At 35.2% G+C, this 21,093-nt stretch overlaps 1 protein-coding gene across 13 annotated transcripts in view; it reads left to right on the top strand.

The window, feature by feature from the left end:
• The window catches only part of EFR3A (EFR3 homolog A), a 66,904-nt gene that overhangs the window by 26,551 nt on the left and 19,260 nt on the right, over nucleotides 1-21,093 (top strand). For 12 of the 13 annotated variants that reach the window (XM_072327873.1, XM_072327874.1, XM_072327875.1 and 9 more), the window contains 8 exons: nucleotides 4,046-4,167; nucleotides 7,141-7,290; nucleotides 11,638-11,775; nucleotides 14,246-14,324; nucleotides 15,560-15,695; nucleotides 16,985-17,149; nucleotides 18,766-18,880; nucleotides 19,291-19,342. In XM_072327873.1, coding sequence (XP_072183974.1) covers nucleotides 4,046-4,167; nucleotides 7,141-7,290; nucleotides 11,638-11,775; nucleotides 14,246-14,324; nucleotides 15,560-15,695; nucleotides 16,985-17,149; nucleotides 18,766-18,880; nucleotides 19,291-19,342 — 957 coding nt within the window. The remainder of the gene's footprint in view (nucleotides 1-4,045; nucleotides 4,168-7,140; nucleotides 7,291-11,637; nucleotides 11,776-14,245; nucleotides 14,325-15,559; nucleotides 15,696-16,984; nucleotides 17,150-18,765; nucleotides 18,881-19,290; nucleotides 19,343-21,093) is intronic. The other variant, XM_072327865.1, reaches the window with a different exon arrangement.

The following is a 21,093-nucleotide window of genomic DNA, read 5'->3' as shown; positions in this document are numbered from 1 at the left end:
ATTTCAGAAAGAGTATTCAGGCACTGGGATGGGCTGCCCAGGGAGGTGGTTGAGTCACTGACCCTGGAGCTGTTGAAGAAACTTTTAGATGTTGTATGAAGGAATATGATTCAGTGGGGAAATATTTGGTGATAGGTGGACAGTTAGACTGGATCATCTTGGAGGTCTTTTCCAACTTCGTTTCTGTGATTTTGTGTGAAGAAAGGTAAAAGAAATTCTTTACTTAGAATGATGAGGCACCAGCAAATGGTGCCCAGAGGATTTGTGGATGCCCAGTCTCTGGAGGCATTCAAGCCCAGGTTAGATGGGGACCTTAGCAGTCTGATCTGCTGGGTGAGGACCTGCTAATTACTAAACCACTAATTTCTGTTACCTAAAACAAACTTTTCTTGTCCTTATTATCATTTTAGTACTGCACTTGTGAAGTTAATGGTACCCAGTGCTGCACATAAACTGGAGCACAGGAGTCTCTTTCTGAACACTAGGAAGCATTTCTGTGTTGTGCAAGTAGCTGAGCACTGGCACAGCTTCCCACAGAGGTTGTGTGGCTCTCCTTCTCCTCTTCCGCAGAGGTGTCCAAAAGGCACCTGGACATGGCCTTGGGCCCTGTGATCTGGGTGTCTGCTTCAGCAAGGGTTGGACTAGATGGACTCAGAGGTCCCTGCTATTCTCAACCATTCTGAAATTCTGTGGCTGTATGAATCTGGTGTTTGAAGAAATATTTGTTCTCTTATAGTTGCTTGCTGAAGCGCCTGTATACGTTCACAAGCTTTTTGTTATTCCTGTGTGATAGTTTCCTCATAATGAATTACAGTAGTTTTTTCTATAATTATCTGTATCACCATCCCCCACTCTTCAAATGAAACATGAGAAAAATGCAAGCTATCAAAGATAGAAATTGGAAGTTCAAATATCAGAAAATATGCTGAGATCCAGCCTACACATTTAACAGTCACTTTAATGTAACTTAAGATACATTATATTTAAATCTGGTTCTTCTTGAACTGCTGCAGAAAAAACAGACCTTCTTTAAAGACATCCAGAGGGTATCAAAACTTCTATCCCTACGTCTAATTTTTCGATATATATGAAGTATTGGCTACCTCAGGGTGATAAGACAGTATAATTATACATAAGTAATTATGTCTTTGGGAGTTTAATTTCAGAACTTGCATGATTTGCTCATAGGATTTGCAGAGTCTGTTTCTCTCTGGTAATATGATTCAACTTGCTTGACTCAATCCTGGATAAATGTTTTCTGAAAAACGTTTTCCTGATGCATTTAGTGCTAGATTTATAAGGTTTTATACTGCTTGAATTTTACTGATTTCAAAATTAATGGAAGTAGATATTACCAATTTACCTCTTTGTATCTTCTGTATTGTATAAATCAGAAGAAGATGCTTGTACTGGCAAAGCTTCCATCAACTGTCAGTAAGTCGTTGCAAGCATTTACTGTGATTGACTGGCATGTTTACATTTGTATATATTAAAACAAAAAAACCTACTTTAAATATATCCTGGGCAACTGCTTGGAATTTCATTTTTAAAATTTCCTTTTTTATGTTAAACATTTTTGTGTTTGCATTATGCTTGAAAATATCTTAGGTGCTTAGGAGTCAGAAATAGGAAGTTTAACAACTATAGCATCATAAGAGCATCACTTCCAAGCAAGTAGGAAGTATAGACTAATGTGTACTATAGGAACTTGTTCATGACAGTATGACTCAGAACAGTCTTAAGACAGTTAGATTTCCTGTGACCTAAACAGTCATCTGAATGCTAATCCCTCAATATCATTTGGATGTGCTTTATGTTTGGTGAATGAAATTACGATATATGGAAGGGAATCATCAATTCTTTCTCTCTTTCTGGTTATTTAACTGTGAGCATCATTTTGAGAGGCTGAGTACTTGCATCCCTGCTTCAAAACGACATTGTGGTTTAGGAGAAATGTCCAGAGAGTTGCTGACAATTTCTTGGTCTCAACTCTTCATTTATTCTGATAGAAGAATTTCTTAGTAGAAAAGATCTTCCTTCTAGCAAATTTTGTTGTAGTTATTTAAAGTCTTCATGTTGCAAAATTCTGTTAATCAGAGAAGTCATCACATATTTTAGATGGTTACTGCTAGAAGAGTTAATAATGACTGTGTCTACTGTGTCTACTGTATATTACTTCTGGTCATATATTTACGGAAGTCCGCTGTGTGAATCAGTTGTAAACCTACAAGCTTAAATGTTTGCAAAACATTCTGGCTAAAGCAGGAAAAATCATATTACAGAGTAGAAAGCGGTGTGTATATATATATATATATTTATTTATTTATTTATAAAGAATACAGAGATTTCTATCTCAGAACCTCCACAAATCACTTTAATGTAGATCATTCTGACAAAATATGGGCTGATCGATAACTATGTGGTAATGTGATGATAAAAATATGTTTTTTTTTGTAGATGCACAATAAATGTTTCACCTTCTGTTTAGCAATCAGTAAGAATGCACTGCAGAGAAAAAAGTGGAGTTATCTTAATAGGACATCACTCTGCTTCAAGGCAGATTCAGCACTGTGTTAAACCTGACAACTTTTCCTTGCCCTTTTTTTTCTTTTCTTTGCAGTCCGTTCTATAATTTTCAGTGATAGAGAGCTACAGTGCCTTCAGGCTGTCTGTTCACTTAGGTGGTTTATTTAATGTGTAAAGTCGCCTGTGCTGCGCTGTAAGCTCACTATTGCTTTTCCTACTACCACTGAACAAATAAAACATACTATTGCTTTTCTTTTCACAGCTGTCTTCTATACACTGGAAGGCTAGTATCACTTTTGGCAGCTCTAGAATAGATAATATCTTTCAGTCTTTGTAACATGTTTTTTACATAAGACTTGTTCATCTGTAGGATAATTGAAGGATGGTATCGCTTAATCAGTTTCTTCAGCAAGGATGCTTAATCTGGATACATTACTTCCTCTGAGGGTTTATTAATGCCAATTAGATGGCAAAACTTTCTGCATAGATCTCACAAATAATGCATATTAGAATACATTGTTTTCTTTATCATGACAATATAAAGGCATCAGATTTTGTTGAATGTGTGGTTTATAATAATCCTCATTTAATTATCTGCATTCAGCTGTGTCTGATATGTATTTGTACGGTTGCCTTAAATTGGTGTTTTGCATTTCTCTTCCTAAATCGTGTCTTTTGTTCAGGTCCTAGTTCCATTTTGGCTCATGAAATGTTCCATAAAGTAGCACTCTATTATCTAAGCCTCTAGTAAAACTGAAATACTGCCTCATTCTAGAAAGGCCTCTTTAGAAACTCACTTGGTACCTTATTGCAGTTAGATGATTTACAAGCACTGGTATTTTTTATACCTTTTTGCATCTGTCATACGGAAGGTGTTCTTTTGACAGCGTTTTTCTAGTTTCTCTGGGATTATTTTATTTTATTTTATTTTATTTATTTATTTTGGTCAACATCACTGAAGTTAAGATGTGACAGATGTTGCTTCATCTGGATTCACAAAGTCGGTCTCCTTGTCATAGGAATAATTTAGGCTGAGTTGATCTGATTTATAGCTGAGGAATTGATGTTGATTGTTTCTTATCCCTTTGTTACTTTGTAGATATCTTTTTCTTTTTCTTTTTTTTTTTTTTTTTTAACCTTTTGTAAAAAGAAGCACAATTGACAGAATGCCTTCAGGTTTGTTTCCTTTGACTTCTGTTGCTGCTTTGCCAGTCAGTGACAGTCTACCATGGGGTTTCTTGGATTGCATGACTTAAAGACATTTGCTACTGAGATGTTTCCAAATTGCATAATATGTAATTTGATTCAGTTTCATTATTGGGTAATAATCTAAACAATCTCAATGAAGTTCTGGTGGTAATTCTTTAAAAAGAAAATCTCTCAGTTTGACTTTTTCTGCTATGATGTTAGATGTTTAAACATTGTGATATTATTTAAATGCACTGTTTTATATCATTCGTAAATGAATCTTAGTGTTCATTGGCATCAAAAGCTCCTTCTTCTATATTTCATTTTCCAGTTTGTCAAATTTGCCAACATTGAGGAAGACACACCTTCATATCACAGACGCTATGACTTCTTTGTGTCTCGATTCAGTGCCATGTGTCATTCATGTGACCATGATCCAGAAACACAAACTGAGTAAGTGCCGTACCTTATGTACTGTAAAGAATTGTCTGTAAAGGTTTTATTGTTAAATTTAGTGGAATCATTCATTCTGTGGGGAAAAAAATGAAATTGACTTCTTAAATTGTTCTGAATATTGAAAATCTTAGATAGAACTCAGAATATTTAGGTGAAATATTACCTGATTAATGCCTGCTGAATTGCATGGATTCTCTCCAGACGGTCAGTACTTGATACTGTAAATGCTTGTGACTTGCGTAACTCATTTGAGAAATAACTAGGGCTACTTACGTGAATAGAAAAGCATATTTTGAGTCTGTTATTTGAGATTTTTTTTTTAATTGAGTTTTATTAGATGTCTGTCATATGATACTGTCATATGGAACTGAAATGCCTTTGTGAATTAAGTTCTTTTTACATTATGTAAGCACCACCATGTTTTTAACTTCAGCTCCCCCTAGTGGTTCTTTTCTTAATCTGAAACGTCTGTCTGTATTTAGCTGAATAATTTTCATCACTGTTTTACTCATTTATTTCCATGCATTAAATTGTTCAACCATGGCAAGTCCGTATACTTTATCAGGGAGTGTTATGACAGGACAAGGGACAAGTTTCAAACTAGAAAAATAGATAGATATTAGATTAAGCAAGTAATCTTCCCAAGAGGGTGATGAAGATCTGGAACAGATTGCCCAGAGAAGCTGTCCCAGCCAGGCTGGATGTGACATAAGCAACCTGACCTAGTGAATGGCAACCCTGCCCACAACAGGGAGTGTTGGAGCTAGATCATCTTTTCAACGCAAACCATTCTATGATTCTGTGATTCTTAAGTAGGTGCCACTGGTGAAGCTGTTGTATTATGCAGCTACCTTATAACAATATATTTCTTTCAGTGTGTTTATTTGCCTCAGGCTGATGGTTACATAATATTATATTCATAAATGCTTTTATGAGTTTTTCATGGCTGTAATTTCTTTTATTAAGGTTTACTGTAAGCAAAATAAATATTAAAGTACTTAACGTAAAACATTGTGTAACAGGTTAATATACAAAGCACAGTTCAGGATTTCTTTTTTTTTAGTATTTCTTCTACCTTCATTTCCCCTCATAAGAGAGGTAATTTTAATAATGATCCAGAGCATGGGATGCATTAAGAGCGTATCTCTGGTTTGTTTGTCAGGTGTTATATGCCACTCAAAAGGGTAGCCCAAAGTAACATATGTCAAAGGAGCTGTTATTGTTGGGGTAAGAGAACTGTGTTAGTGTTCAGATTTGTACATTGTCAGTCTACATTGTCACCTGTGCTTCAGTTTGCAGTGTTGATGTACCCTTAGAGAGGAATTTTATCCTAGTGGTGTAAGGCTGCACATATCCTTGATTTAAATGTAATCTCTGCTTTAATAGCTTATTAAACCTTTCCTTTATGGGTTAAATTCGATGCTGCAAGCTATCAAACCTTACATCTTCTTTTTCTAGACCTCCCGTTCAACTGAAGGAACGTGAAATTAGTGCTGCTAATGCTCTAATATACAGAAGTATATATATACTGTGAGAGTGAAAGTCTTTTTACTTAGAATAACCAAATCTGTAGCGATACTTTTACATCATCATATATAGTTTGAATGCATTTCTTTCGAAATATAAATTTAAAACAAGTCCTCTTCCTTTGTGAAAAAATCAGTCTTGGAGCTGTCATATCAAATTTGCTGTAAGTACGGGAGTAACAAATGACACTTGATTCCAGATAACAGTTCTCAATGCAGATATCACAAGTAGCATTTGTGCATTTGATAGGGCCTAGAGCATAATTCAGCTTATCCTAAAATGGACATGTGTAGCTGCAGTTTGCCTGCATAGCTTGATGTTCCACTGAACTTACCAACTAGAATGTGAACGGGAGCATGAATCTCAACTATGTTTTTTGTCAAATAATGGAGATTTCTGAGCCTGAGAGCAGACCTCACCTCATAAGTGATATTTCCCTTTCAACAGGCAGTTTACAGAAAAGCCAGTATATCAATGAAATCTGATGTGAAGAGCTAATAGTTAAAAATCAGAGATTCTGAGAAAAAGTGTTGCTGCATTTTAAACACTAAATTCAAATCCAGGCTATTTGTAGATGACAGCAGTTGACTGAAAAATCTTTCAGTGATGGGATTTTGGAAATACTCTGTCTTGAATGACAGTCTTAGATTCTTAATATTGGAATCTTAAAATTGGGTACTACACTGTAGTTGTACTAGGGGATCAGAAAGTACATTGATCATTGTTTGTGTATCCCCCTTCTTAAGTTTATATATAAAAGTTATTGAAGTTGTATTTAAAGTCTAGAATAACTGCTATTGGATCCTGTTTGAATGTATGTAGCATTGTTCAGAATTGGATTTAAAAGAGAGGGCTGCATTGTTAGCTATTTATAACTCGATATCTAGAAAAGAGCACTGAGTTGCTGTACATTTCATTGTACATGTTCTTATTGTTAAAAATAATGAAAGTAGCTAATAGCTAGACTAAGTTTATTTAAAAAAACTTACATTAAATTTTCTTTTGTATTTTATCAGCCACAATTAATTTAGCTAAAGGAGTTTTAGAACAGAAGCAGTGGCTCCTTTGTTGTGTCAGGCTTAATTTGACAGAAATATCTTGTGTGCTTTCCATGTTGTTCATCTTCCACAAATCTTGAAAGACTTACTGTTAATCCACAACTTTAACTGCAGTGCTTAAAGACTTAATTGTCTTTGTTGCTCCAGCTGAGCTGTGCTAATTTCACACGTGTTTTTTCTACACTGGAACAGGTTAAGTTTGCAACTGTTGGATACTAAATTCCATAGAGTTTATCAAGTTTTTATCCAGTAATTTCCAAATTACTGTTTTTGAGAACCCAATGAAATTCCACACTGCATGATTGCTGTTGCATAATACATAGACAACCATGCTGGAAAGTGCTCTGCTTCTCCTATTTCATAATTCCATTTCTTCTTTCCTTAGGATCCGAATTGCTGGAATCAGGGGCATTCAGGGAGTGGTTCGTAAAACAGTTAATGATGAACTTCGAGCAACTATATGGGAACCTCAGCACATGGATAAGATAGTACCATCACTGCTGTTTAATATGCAGAAGATAGAGGATGTTGACAGGTATTTTTATTTCTGGTCACTAGTAAGTTTTAGTTTTTGTGATACTGATCTTTTTCTTACAGGTGGAAATCAGTAGCTTATTAGCCAAGTCTTCTTGAAAGAGCTTTTCCTACCTGCTGCTAATATTTTTGTCTTTTCAATCCCCTGCATTTCATTTGTTCGCTGTTCAAGAAGTGGTATATCCATGTTTACTCCTTAATTGTTAATATTTTTTTGTAATATGTTGAAATATTAATATGTTTGTAAATTTTGTAATATGTTGCAGAGATTAGTAAGCACATGTTTATAGCTAACTGAGATTTCACTAGTTCTGTTTGTTAAAAGTTGAGGGTTCGATTCCTGCTTAGTTCTCCCTGTCCTGTCTGCAGCAGTTTGTAAAGAAAAGAGAGAAAATTTCTACTTTTTCTGCCCCTAATATCGACTGGGCGTATTTACCAGCTAAGCTGCCATTCAGAAAAGGTGTTATGTGATAACTAATGCTGAGGATATGCCATTTAACGTATAACAGAAATATCACTTTTTTTGATCCATATATATATATTCATGTCTTAAGACTATGCGGGTATAGAAGATGGTTATTGATAGCACTGAAACCTTGTATGAAAACCCACTTCAGCTGTGTGGAAAAGCTTAAATGTTTGCATCACATTCAGTCCTAGCTGCTTCAAAACTCGTCTGGTAGACACAGCAGGCATCCAACGACAGCATGCTTTTTCATGCTTTTGTGTGACACTCAGCTTTCACAGTTGTTCAGTTTTCTCTTTTTTTTTTTCTTTTCATACCTCAACTTCACTTCTTTTATTCCTGTTAGTACATGGCTCTTCTATTATGTAAATTTTCAAACTCAGTGGCTGAAATCTATCTGTGCTTGCTTGTATGTACTGCATTGTCACTAGCAGCTCACCAAGTACACACAGAAGTATCCACTTAGGTTTTAAATCTGAGGAGACATCTGAAAGAGAGCCAAAGGTTTCTAAACCTGCATTTTGAGGATGTTTTAGCTTTTGCTTGCTCTCACAGTGTTTCTAGATGCTCTTTCCTTAATTACCTCTTACGGTGCCCCCAAGCATATATTTACCTTTATGCAACCAAGTTAACTACTGACTGAAGTAGGATTTGGATCGAATGCATAAAGCAGATCAGTTTAGATGTGCTACAGGATTCATTTTTATCATTTATTGAGCAATGCAGCGTTGGTGGCAGAAAAACGAATTTGTCATAAGGCAACTTTAATTATCTGAACTGGCTTCTTCAATTTTTTTCTTATAATAAACATTCAATAGAAGAAAAGACTTATGAATTTCCTTGTGGCAAATAGGGGCCTTATGATGCACATATGATAGAAAAGCTGAACACGTTATTTATAAATTGTTGATCTTCTGGCCTTAAATGATGTTAGAGAATGTCTTATTTTGTTTTATATGAAACTTCATATTTTGTGGAGAACAAATAGAAGCTTCTTGAAGAGTAAGAAACATACTGTTTTGGCAGATGGAGTGGAAGCATGGTAAGGAAGCAGAAATTGTAGAAAATACCCCTACCCCTGCCAAAGAAAACAATTGTGGTAAATTTGAAGCAAACATATGTAGGCTTTACTTTTAAGAGCAGCGTAATTTTTATTTCTGTAACCTTCAGAGCTTAAATCCTGAATACAAATCAGAAGATACGTTTTGCTGTGCATGCTTTCAGTATAGTACAAACCTGAGAGATTCTTCTCTCCCTTTAAAGATTTTCTAGAAGATTCAGAACAAGTAGGGAAGGTATGTATCAAATAGAGAATTTAAAGGTTATTTTGAGTTATTTTGTAAACTATCATTCAAGATGTCTGTAAAATTGGAAGTATCAACCTTATTTAAGGCAAAAAGGTACTGGTACTTCTTGAAGTCTTAAGTTTGAATATATCCATAATGCTCATGGAACTTCTGCAGCTTCTTCCCATAATCTCTTCTAAGCAAGAATCTGAGCAGTGCTTCTTGGTTCATAATTTATTTTTATTTCATTTTAAGTAGATTTCTTCCAGGTTTATCAACTGCATGTGTTCTTCTCCTTGTTGTCTTACCCCATCCCACATTCAGTAATACTCTTTTCTAGGAAGTCTGTGTCAAAAAACTAATAGGACTGATTCACTTATGCAGTCATTTGTATCTTTGCTCTGAGGAGGATGACTGTATGACTATACCAGAGTAGGAAATAAAGAGGAAAAAAATAAAAAAAAGAAGAAAATCAAGGTGCACAGCAGCCAGATAGAGCTGCAGGTTACTGGTATTCTAATTGTTGTGCTTTTATAAAACTACTTCTCATTACTTAACTAATATAGTGCTTGGGGTTTTCTTACTATTAAAATCTGACAAGCTAGCAACACTATTATGCCTTTTAGAAAATCTGATGTTAGCAGAAGCTACAAGGTTTTAATATTATGTCTTTTAAATCTCAATAACCTTGAAATACTAGAAGAGTTTCTTCTATTAGAATATCTGTAGAGTGTACAGGTATTATGAGTTTATTTGACTTGCGGCATTTCTGTATTCAACCTTTTCCAGTGCTGTAAAGCTGAGGTTTTATGATATTGAAGATTTAACACTCTATATACACTGATACCTAATGTTTAATGAATGTTGTTTTAAACATTTAATGCACAAGCTTGCACTGCAGAACAGAACTATATTTAAGAATTTAGAGTATTGATTTCTATACTCTTAAATCTCCTATTGCTTGGATGTGTAGTTTTTAAGGTAGGTGAGTGAATTACTCCCATTTTTAATGCTTTATGGAGAACAGAAAAAAAACCTTCCTACCTATAGGTACAGTATTTATTGTGAAGTAATACTGCATCTTAGTGGGAACTGCTTTCTTTTTTTTCTTAATCTCTCTTTTTCTCAGCTGCTTAATTTAAATGAAATATCATTAACAGCTGAATGGTATGATGTGTGATGTGCTTGAACTCAGAATAGCTTTTAGTTGCCTTTAGTTTGTTGAAGTTTCTCTGAGTATTGAAAAGGGCAGACGGATGGTGAAAGAAACAAGAAACAAAAATAAAAATAATTAAAAGCATGAGTCAAAAAATGGAGTATGACAGACTGGATGCTCTTCTGGAAAGGTTCAACCTTTCACTGCTTATGGTGCCAGCGTTGACTTCAGTTTTTGCAGCATGAGGACGGGCTTCAAAATTCACTTGAAGAATTTGAGCCTTGGCTGGTTTTAATTTTAGAGAGTGGTTTCCCTGGCTTTGCTTCTTGTGTCTGTAATTCTCTATTCAATTTAGTATTCTTACTGTCCCTCTACCACACTGATATAAACAGTCAACCTGATGCCCAGTCACAAAGAGAAAAGAAATAATTGTTAATGACAGTATTTGAACTTCAAAAAACCTGTTAATAATACAAAACATTCAAACTTTTCACTTCGTTATTCACTGAGTCAGAAGTTAAAATTTACACATAAAATACTGTTGATATTTGCTGATTTTAATTCTTCAGCAGTGGCTGATGAAATGGCAGATATGGTTTGGGGAGCTCTTCCCACTCATAACTTTTTCTCTCCCTCATATAACATCAGGATTTTTTTATCGTTCTTTGCTATCAATAATAACACTTCTATAACTGAAATAAACATAGTGTTAGTATTATTAGTACACTGTAATGCTGGAACGAGCTGTGTCTGGCATGGGGCAGCTCTGGCCTCTCTCCACAGGGGCCCTGCAGCCCTTAGACAGCACTAGGTCACAGGGTCCCAGCTCTGCTCAATGTGGTAATTAGTCACCTTCTAATTGATTGTCCCCTTACTTCTACATTATCTGGTTAGAGGTAACTGTGTGAGTGACAATTTTCTAATTAGTTTAAACGGAAATTTATTTTTCTATAACTTGCAAGCCATCTGTTTCTGCAGAAATATTAGATTTTAATTGAACGCTCATCCACAGTATGGATTCAGTGGTGGATAGGTGAATGAGATCATTAGTCTGAACAAACGAACTAACTGCACAACTCTTTATGATTTCATGGTCTCTGTTCCATTTTTTGTAGGAGGCAATAGTTCAAATCAGATGCAGTGGATAACAAGTCATATCAGTTATTCCTAGACATTTGTTTTCAGCTTCATATGTATTTACTGTTACGGTGCACAGTGCTGAGTACATATATGAAGGATCTAGGCAGTTCTCGTATTAGTTAGAATGTTTGATTGTTTAGAGTTCTGTTTTGATGTATAGTTGATATACAGTTCTTGCCCGGGTCAGCAAACCGGCAGTCAACAAACGTTGTAATGAATATTGTAAAACCAATTGCATACACAGTATGGGAGGTGAATGTTATTCAGTAGTAACTTGAATGTTATTTTGTTTTATTTTAGCAGAACTGGCCCTCCATCCTCTCCTACAGGAGGAGAGAAAGAGGAAAATCCTGCTTTGCTAGCGGAGAACTGTTTCAGAGAACTACTAGGAAGAGCAACCTATGGAAATATGAATAATGCTGTCAAACCTGTTTTTGCGTAAGTTGGAAAATTGTGGAAGATCTTAAGAGATTTTTTTAATTTCATCCTTACATTCAATTCTTTGCTTCTTTTCAGCATTTAGGATTTGGCTAAGTTATCAAAATTTAATGGAAAAAATTTAATTTTCTGATGTAACTTAAAACTGCATCTTTCACCTCTGTTAGTGTCTTCAAATTAGACATTCACTAAGGAAAATCTTCGCAGGACACTGTAAGCACAGTGATACATCTTGGTGATGAGGAGAGCTGCCTGCTCCTGGCAGATTTTCAAGATAACCATTTGTTATGGGAATATCTACTTTTAGATGGTCTAATTCTTGCTACAGACTCTAATTTGATTCATACACTGAAAGACTTTTAAGCTACTGAAAGCCTTTTTCAAGTTACTACTATTGAGCACAAACAGGAATTCAAAAAGAAAATGGGGAAGATCATTTCTGTAATGAGGAAGCTTTTGCAGCCACTTGCTATTTGCCCAAAGGGATTAAATGTGAAGCACCATGCTACTACCCTACTTTCCATGTGCAGCCATTGTGCAAATCTGATGCACAAATTGCCAGTTAACAGAATTTTAGCATGAGTTTGCAATGCTGAAAAGATTAGACAGATCCAGAGGCATACAGAAATGTACGGAAAACAGACATCTTCCCAAGTATAACAAGTTATACCCTATTCATTCCATTATATGCCATTCTTCTGACAAATTACCTGTGCACGTGTTTTGAGTAATGTCAAAGGGATGATGTTAGGTATTCACTCAGCAAGCACAGTGCGTGAGATTTTGTTGTATATGCCTATACAAGCTTCAGTTCTGCTTTCTAAACATTGGTGTCAACTTATCATTTTGTACTATGAGGATTGCTTTCATTAGTTACAGTTAACATGGATGAATTCAGGGCTTGCTAGTATCTCTTGGTCCATAATGTAGTAATTTGCACCAGTGGTTCTGCTGTTGCTTTTAATTTGAGACACCCAGTACTGCACATTTCTTACATACATGTAGTCTTAATGGGAGATGGTTTATGGTGTTTGTTACTGCAGTGTTAAAATGCTTTGAAATCTTACTTAGATATTCTGTATTGAAAGAACTGTGATGGATGGGGGAAGGAATGAAGCAAGTTTTGACATGATTTTAATAAAATGAAATGTACCGTGCTGAAAATGTAGTTGACCGTGTTTTAAAAAAATCATAAAAACAACATTGAATACACTGCCTGTTTTATGGCAAGTAAATTACATCACCTATCTAAACATTTCTTTTATTCTTTTTTTTATAAGGCAAGTTCTTGTATGACAAATAATGTTGTCCATTCAGCTATTACATAAAGCATTAACTTAGGCTGTCATTGTTCCTTTTCAGTCTTTCCATTAGTTCAGTAACCTGAAGCAGCTAATATCTTTCCCTTTCTGGAGAAAGAAAACTAAATGTCTTGTTTTGAAAGGAAAGGCTTTTAAAAAACTTTGTATGAGATGTAGTTGATTGTAATCTGCCTGACTTCATCTCTGAGGCAGGCAAAGAGAAACTATCACAGGCAACAGAACACATGTTAACCTGAAAGATTACAGGATCAGTTACAAACTGAAGAAGATATTGGAGAATATGATTTTGTATTTTATAAGGCAATAAGGAAGTAGGTTAGCTGAAATAAGCTGTCACATTCAATAAATGATGGGCTATACTAGAAATATATTAGGGAGAAAGTAGACATGGATAAGCAGATTGTGAGCTACCAAGTCTTTAAGGTTTTTGAAGAGGTAGTTTTGTTTGTCTTTTGACCTCATGGTAGTATTAAGTGCATTTGTGTATTTGAAATGTGCACAAGAGAGACCATCCCCTACAAGTACTCTGATTTATTATCTAATAATGCAACTATGCTGTTTTTTTTGTTTGTTTTTTTTTTTAATCTTAATACTGTAGTGATTTCTATTAGAGAAGTTTAAAAGACAATACATTTTCTGAGATCACCAATAGGCAGGAAGGTAACCTAGAGCATGAAAGCTTTGTTTTAAGCCAGCTGGTTTAATCAGCCTTGAAAAATACCCGTGTTCTTCTGTATCACAGTGTTGGTAGAAACTTGACAATGAGTTAATTGAAACTTCCAGATTTGTATAAAATAAGTTGCAGCATCCTGTCAGTCCTCTTGTGTAATGAGTGCTGACTTCTCTTGTCTGTATTCTTTCACGTTTGTTATTCTGAGGTATCTCTAGGCATTACTATATTCTTTGGGAATGTTCAAAACAAGATACATATTTAGAAGCGTTGCTTAAATTCAGTTTTTGTAAGAAGGGTGCTTTTTGTTTGTTTGTCTGTCCTTATCTCAACCCATGAGGTTTGTATTTTCACCCCGTGTGCTTTTGGAGAAGGGGAGTGAGAGAGCAGAAACATGATGCTTAGCTGCCTGTTACCATTAAACTACTAAATTTGTGTGAAATATCATAATTTCAAATTCTTTATTTTTTATTTACAGGCATTTAGACCATCATAAGCTGTGGGATCCCAATGAATTTGCTGTTTCTTGCTTCAAAATCATCATGTATTCTATACAGGTAGGTATTTTCTGGGTTTGTTTTCCTCACATACACATGCTGAGCACATGAAGCAGTTAAGGGTTCATGATAATGAATCATGATAATGCTAGACAGTAGATTACATCAGTAAATCCATAAAGTCCATTTCTGTAATTCCTTAATCTTAAACTTTTTAAATAATCATAGAATCATAGAATTACTCAGGTTGGAAAAGACCTTGAAGATCATCAAGTCAAACCGCAGCCTAACCAGTAGCCTATCTCTTAAAAAACAACTGTTCTTTATGATAAGAGGTTATTTGAGTTGTATTTTTAATGAACGTGAACTTGGTGAAGAAGAAGGTTTTTATGGAGTTCTGAAATGGTTGATTGATCAGCAAGCTACGGATCAAGGAATTAGGATAGCTGTACTGCTCTGACGTTGTGCTTGACAAAGAAATATCTCAAGTTAGTAAGCGTAGCTGTACTGTTTTTACAACCCAGGAAATAAACTTCATACAAAGTAGTGCTGCATTTAGTTATTTTCCAATGGGCAGCTTCTCTTGATTGTTGCCAAGTGACCAGAGTCTATTTCATAGATTATGTCAAGCACCAACAGCTACAAGTTAAAGTTAGAAAAGTCCAACTTTGCAGAAGAAAGCTGAGTATTGTCACTGATTGTATCAATTATATATTTCTGTAAGACCAGCTGAAATCCTTGAACTGCAAATTAGCTGGATTAAGTACCATATCATACATAGAATCATAGAATCATCAAGGTTGGAAGAGGCCTACAAGATCATCCAGTCCAACCATCCACCCATCACCAATAGTTCTCACTAAAACATGTCCCTCAACACAACGTTGAAACATTCCTTGAAGATCTCCAGGGTCAGTGGCTCCACAACCTCACTGGGCAGCCCATTCCACTGCCCGACCACTCTTTTGGAGCAGTAGTATTTTCTAATGTCCAGCCTGAATCTCGCCTGGCATATCTTGAAGCCATTGCCTCTAGTTCTGTTCTTGTAGACATTCCAAAGTATTTTGAAACTGTAAACTTCTATGTACTGAGCTGGATGGACCTGTTGACTTCATCTGTCGTCGTTATTGAAAATCCGGATTTAATCATGAATTGGTTGAAATTAAAAAAATGAAAAAGTTGAAAAAGAATGTTGTAAAAAAGGAAGTTAATTGTAACCATATCTGAGTGGTATATAAATATGTTCTTATTAAAGTCACAGGTAAAGCTGATATTTCCTTTTTTTTTTTTACTAGGCACAATATTCTCATCATGTAATACAAGAAATTCTTGGACACCTTGATGCCTGCAAAAAAGATTCACCACGAGTCCGTGCTGGCATTATTCAGGTTCTTTTGGAAGCAGTAGCAATAGCTGCTAAAGGATCAATAGGTAAGTTTTACTAAATTAATGGCATCAGATCAGAGTATAGCTATGAGATATGGTGTTCTGCTTTTCGTTAGTTTTCAGACTGAGGGAGAAGATTTATTTTAAGGAGGCTTTTACAATTAGTCAAATATAGTTACTTTCCCTTCAGTTACTTGTGGATGTGTGATCTTTTGCTTAAAAAAAAAAAAATTAGGTTTATATTTATGGCTTTGTGAAAGATAGAAATTTCTTCTTGGTAAGAAGTCATTAAGTCTGGGAGAACTGTGTGATTGCTAAGTCAAGAGAACTGTTTCTTTCTCAGACAGCTGCTGTGAGAGAACTAGCAGGTAATACAGGAGTCAAGGGTAGAATGATCTTTGGGAAATTTTACCTTAGTAACTATGAACAGCTGAATTATGGAATTAAATTGCAGAATTACACAATTTAAGGTAGTGTATTTCCCTGAAATAAGAGTTCTTTTTAAGTTTTGTATGCGCACACTTAATCTACCGTTATTTTTATTGGCATTGATGTTCTTGTTGAAACATTATTGCTTTGCTTCATGAGCTTGTGTCTGAGCCTGTCCTTTCTCTTGTTTATATAAGACTGACTTAGCTGCGAAAGTAGACTGTGAAACCTTTTATCATATCATGAAAAGAGCTCATTTTTTTGATCCAGTGCATGGAACTGGATTTGAATAGCAGGATTTGGAAAAATTGAAATTCAGGGACAGGTGCTTGCAGTTTAACCTGTTATTGACTGGATTTCAGCAGGCACTCTTTTATTTATTTATTATTTAAATATAAAACTTGTGTGGAAGGTTGACTCTGTCAAACAGTCAAGCATCCCCTCAGCCCAGCCACTTGTTCAGTTTTCTCCCAGGACAGGGAGAGAATAAAAGGAAGGTGAGAAGTCATAAGCACAAAGAAAATGAACCTATTCATTACTTCCCATCTGCAGGGAGGTGTTTACCCACATCCTGTGCGATCTGCACTTTAAGAATCCAAAGTGCAGCACCATACAGTCTGCTATGCAGAAAAGTTAACTTAATCCCAGCTGGATCCAGTGCAGCTTGATAGTATATATACATACCTGATTGTGTTTCCTGGCTCTAAAATAATTTCCACGATGTGATGGTATAGGCATGCTGCATGAGTTAATTTCTACATAGGCTGTCTCCTTCAAACACTGAATTTCACTTACTCTTTTTAAAGTAACATGATTTCTTCTTAAAAGCATTTGAAAGGTCTAGTTTTCCTTTCCTTAAAGTGTCTTTTCCTTGACAAGTGCAGTCATTTATGTGTTGTTTCCAGGTCCAACAGTTCTGGAGGTTTTTAACACTTTGTTGAAGCACTTGCGTATCAGTGTTGACTTTGAGTTGGGTGATAGACGCAGCTCAGCAGGAAGTGCCACATTCAGCACAAGTTCCAAGGAGAATGATGAGAGGATTGTCCAGAATGCTATTATTCAAACAATTGGTGAGTAATGACAGTAGCAAAGACTCACTTAAAATCCCTCTCCCAGCCTTTTTCACAGTGAGATGGTACAAAAACCAATAATGGTGAGTGGTATTTCTGACAATACTTCTGTCTAAATCATAGGCTTAGTTTGCAGATCTGGCTTCTGAAAGACTGTTCTTTTTGTTGACTGAGATATTGAATAAGTTCAATGAAAGCTAAAATGCATGTGGACTTGCAAGAAGTTTATTGGTTTTGTGTATTCCTTGAAACACACAGACATCATTCCATACCTTTCATATAGCACTATTGTTAGTACTTTCATGAAAATAATCTAGCAAGTTCTGTACAGTAATGTGTTTTTAAGGTACCACTTGAAAGCTCATAGAAACCAGTGTTTAAACGTAGCAGCAACAGTGACACCCAGTGGCCAGTTGTAGTACCTTGATTTAATTGTGGTACCTTTGAGACTCATAATCTTAGAATGGCTCAGACTGGAGGCAACCTTAAAGATCCTCTAGTTTGTACTCCCCTTCCCAATCACTATATCAAGCTGCCCAGGATCTCATTCAGCCTGGCCTTGAATGCCTCCAGAGATGAGGCATCCACAACCTCCTTGGGCAACCTGTTCCAGCACCTCCACCTAGACATAGAGCCATTGACAACAACCATCCAGTCCAACTGATTCTTCAACGATCTAATAATTGAACCTTCATATCCATTTATCTCCATTTTTTAGTTAAGAATGTGGTGTTGGGACCGTATCAAATGCCTAAAATAGTTTTTCTCTGTACTGTAGTGATCATAGAATTACTCAGGTTGGAAAAGACCTCAAAGATCATCAAGTCCAACTGCAGCCTAACCATAGTACTCTCACTCTAACAACCTTCTGCTAAATCATACCTCTGAGCATTTATGTGATAGGTATATACATATAAATTTACAATGCTTGACATATATATATAAACACATACATAAATATATACTGTGAATTTATGATGCCCCTTTGCATTCACCTCTTTAAGTAACTTCAAATCTCCTTACTATTCTGTGAAGCTTTCTGGAGTAATAGTAGATGTGTAGTAGACTATTTCTGACCATTACAGTAAAACTTCAAGTTAGTGTTGAAATATATATACATTTTATATATATACATATATATATATATATGTATGTATCAAAAAGTGTTTTTAGTTCTATGAAAGTTGTGTTTACATTACTGCACAGCAGTAGTCGCTAAGTAAAGGAATAGTTATAAAATAGTTATAAAATACCTCTATGATTCCTTAGTAAACTTATAGTAGTGATCTATGAAGAGACAAAAGCAGTGACGCTGATCCACAAGAAACACAGTTCCTCCAAAGCTTCAAGAGATTTCACATACTTAACTTTCAATTATGTTTAAGAGAGTGAAATTAGGAAGTATTGAGGTTCAAAAAAAAAGTTGAGTGCCACGAAGAGTTTTACTCTGCCAATAAACAGAAATGAACTCATGAATGTTATGCCCTAAAGCAAATCAGATATGCCCAAATAGACCAAACATCTTATTAGTCTATTTTGACCTTGGAAATTTATTCCTTAGGTTAATAAGGCTGTATTTCTCCTTCCCTTTGTGCATTCATTGTGTTTTTATTTAGGATTTTTTGGAAGCAATCTGCCAGATTACCAGAGATCAGAAATTATGATGTTCATTATGGGAAAAGTACCTGTTTTTGGAGCAACTTCACAGTCACTGGATACAAGTCACCTTGGGTTAGTATGAATTTCTACCCAAAGTCTCAGTAGGAGATATATATACAGAAAATGCTATACAGAAAAAAGACATAGCATCAGCAGCATGAACTCAGTTTTCAGGTATATCAGGAAATAGTTTATTGGATTGCTTCGTGATTTGCAACAAAACATTTCTGGTTTCCATATCTCTACAGATATTTCTGAAATTAACTTCACAGTTGTACATGCTTATTTTTTATGCTTCACTATAAATGTCCTTTTCAACAACGCTTATTACACCATATTAGGGGATAATTGCTCCTTACTTGTGGTCATCCCACATCCCTTTAATGATTGCAATATTCAGTAACCAAAAATAATGTTGCAGATGATGTGTAATATTTTGAAGATATGCTAAGAAATTAATTTCCACTTTTTTCCAATTGTAGGGACTTGGGAACTAGAAGAATTCAGATCATGTTATTGAGGTCGTTACTTATGGTAAGCCTTCTCTATTTGGTGTATTATAAGCATGCAATATTTTTTTTTATGTGCACATTTACACATAGAAATACTTCAGTTTTATGGAATTTAATGTGTGTTTGTATTAAATAGATCTGGGGATCTACTCAGTAAAATTTTGACAACTTAGGTTGCAAGTAAATTAGTGAATATCTCTTAGAACTCATCATTGAGTATCAGTTACAATTAGATCTGTAGATCCAGAAGAAAGTCGGAGGGTATATTGAGTTGATTGGTTGGGATATCAGTGGTAGCAGCATCAAGGTGAAATCACTTTCATCCATTGCATTAGGCTATAATTCGTAGAATGGCTAATAATATTTGAAGTGTGAGGATGGGTGTATATCTCCACGGTGTTAGAGTCACAGGCACCATTGTTTTTTCTTTAGTGTTTCCCAAGTTACCTGTATATTATTATTTAATAACGATTATGTTTTTTAAATAAGATTCTACAGGTATTTCAAAATTGTCAATGACACCTTTGAAGTATTTTATGAAGTGCTAAGATAAAGTAAAACACTTCCTAGCTTAAAGGGACAACTTACTTGTATTTGCAAAGCACATTTCTGCAGCTGTCATTGATGCAATTACAAGATTTCAGCCACTAGTTCTTTTTGCATTGTCAGTGATGAACAGCATATGTCAATGTTTTTATTTAATTCATGTAGAGCTAAACAGTGCTACGTTCTGACCCTCGTGTTAGGCATCATTATCGTTAGTTCTTATACCTTATTTTTCAAAGAGTCAGTCTGAGGAACTACATTTAGAATGTAATTATCAGGAACTTCCCAAATGCTGGTTTTTACTGTAATATTGGCACTCTGTGTCTTGGAAATGATGTTAATATGGATTATGTTGCTTGCAAAAAGACTCATAAATATAAATGTATTATTTTAACATATGTTAATTATGTAATATAAATATAAAAAAATAATTTGCTTACACAGCTTTATTTTGTCTTCGTAATATAAATGCCACAATTATCTTGGTTTATTCAGTGAAAACAAGGTATGTTCTGCTAGTTAGATTCAGAAGTAGGTAGTATAAGAGGCTTTTTGCTTGTAGAATCCTGGCTTGCAGAAGCTGAAAACTGTTTAGTGTCTAATATAAGTGAAATAGTATGAAGAACAATTTTATCACTAAAGCAGAAGAATGTCTTCCTGGAAAAAGAGTTTCTATGCCTGCATTGCTATGACATTTGTGTTGTTAGACAAATCACTTAAAATACTATTTGCAGATCAGAATAGGATATCCTGGATTTTGGCTTGCAGAAGAGTTGAATAGTTACAGTTACATTATATAATTACAGATAGAAAGGACCTCGAGGGGTCATCTTGCAGGCCGTCTTTATTTAAGATAGAATCTGCTCTGCCTAAACTATTCCTGACAATGTTTATCTCCCTTGTCTTTAACAATTTCCATTCACGTTGTTGTGGAACTTACGCAGTTTGGGTTGTTACATAGCCTGTAGGTAGGCAATGGGAGATCCAAATGTTGCATGTAGAAGGTACTGAATACTTTCAATGCTGAATTTTGTTTCAAATATTCTTTCAGGATGCAACAACTAAATCCCATCAGTGCACAGATACATGAAAGTGAATGTTTTGATATTTAATGAATTACTCAGACATTGATAAATATTGCCAAAAAATGTAGGAAGGAATTTTGTGTTCAGAACAAAGCTTTAATTTAGATATATGTATGGTGTGAACTGCACACATATTAAATAA

The sequence above is a fragment of the Excalfactoria chinensis genome, chromosome 2 (genome assembly GCF_039878825.1).
Source record: "Excalfactoria chinensis isolate bCotChi1 chromosome 2, bCotChi1.hap2, whole genome shotgun sequence".
In the NCBI taxonomy this organism is placed as follows: Eukaryota; Metazoa; Chordata; class Aves; order Galliformes; family Phasianidae; genus Excalfactoria; species Excalfactoria chinensis.
This window is presented reverse-complemented; position numbering and strand designations above follow the sequence as displayed.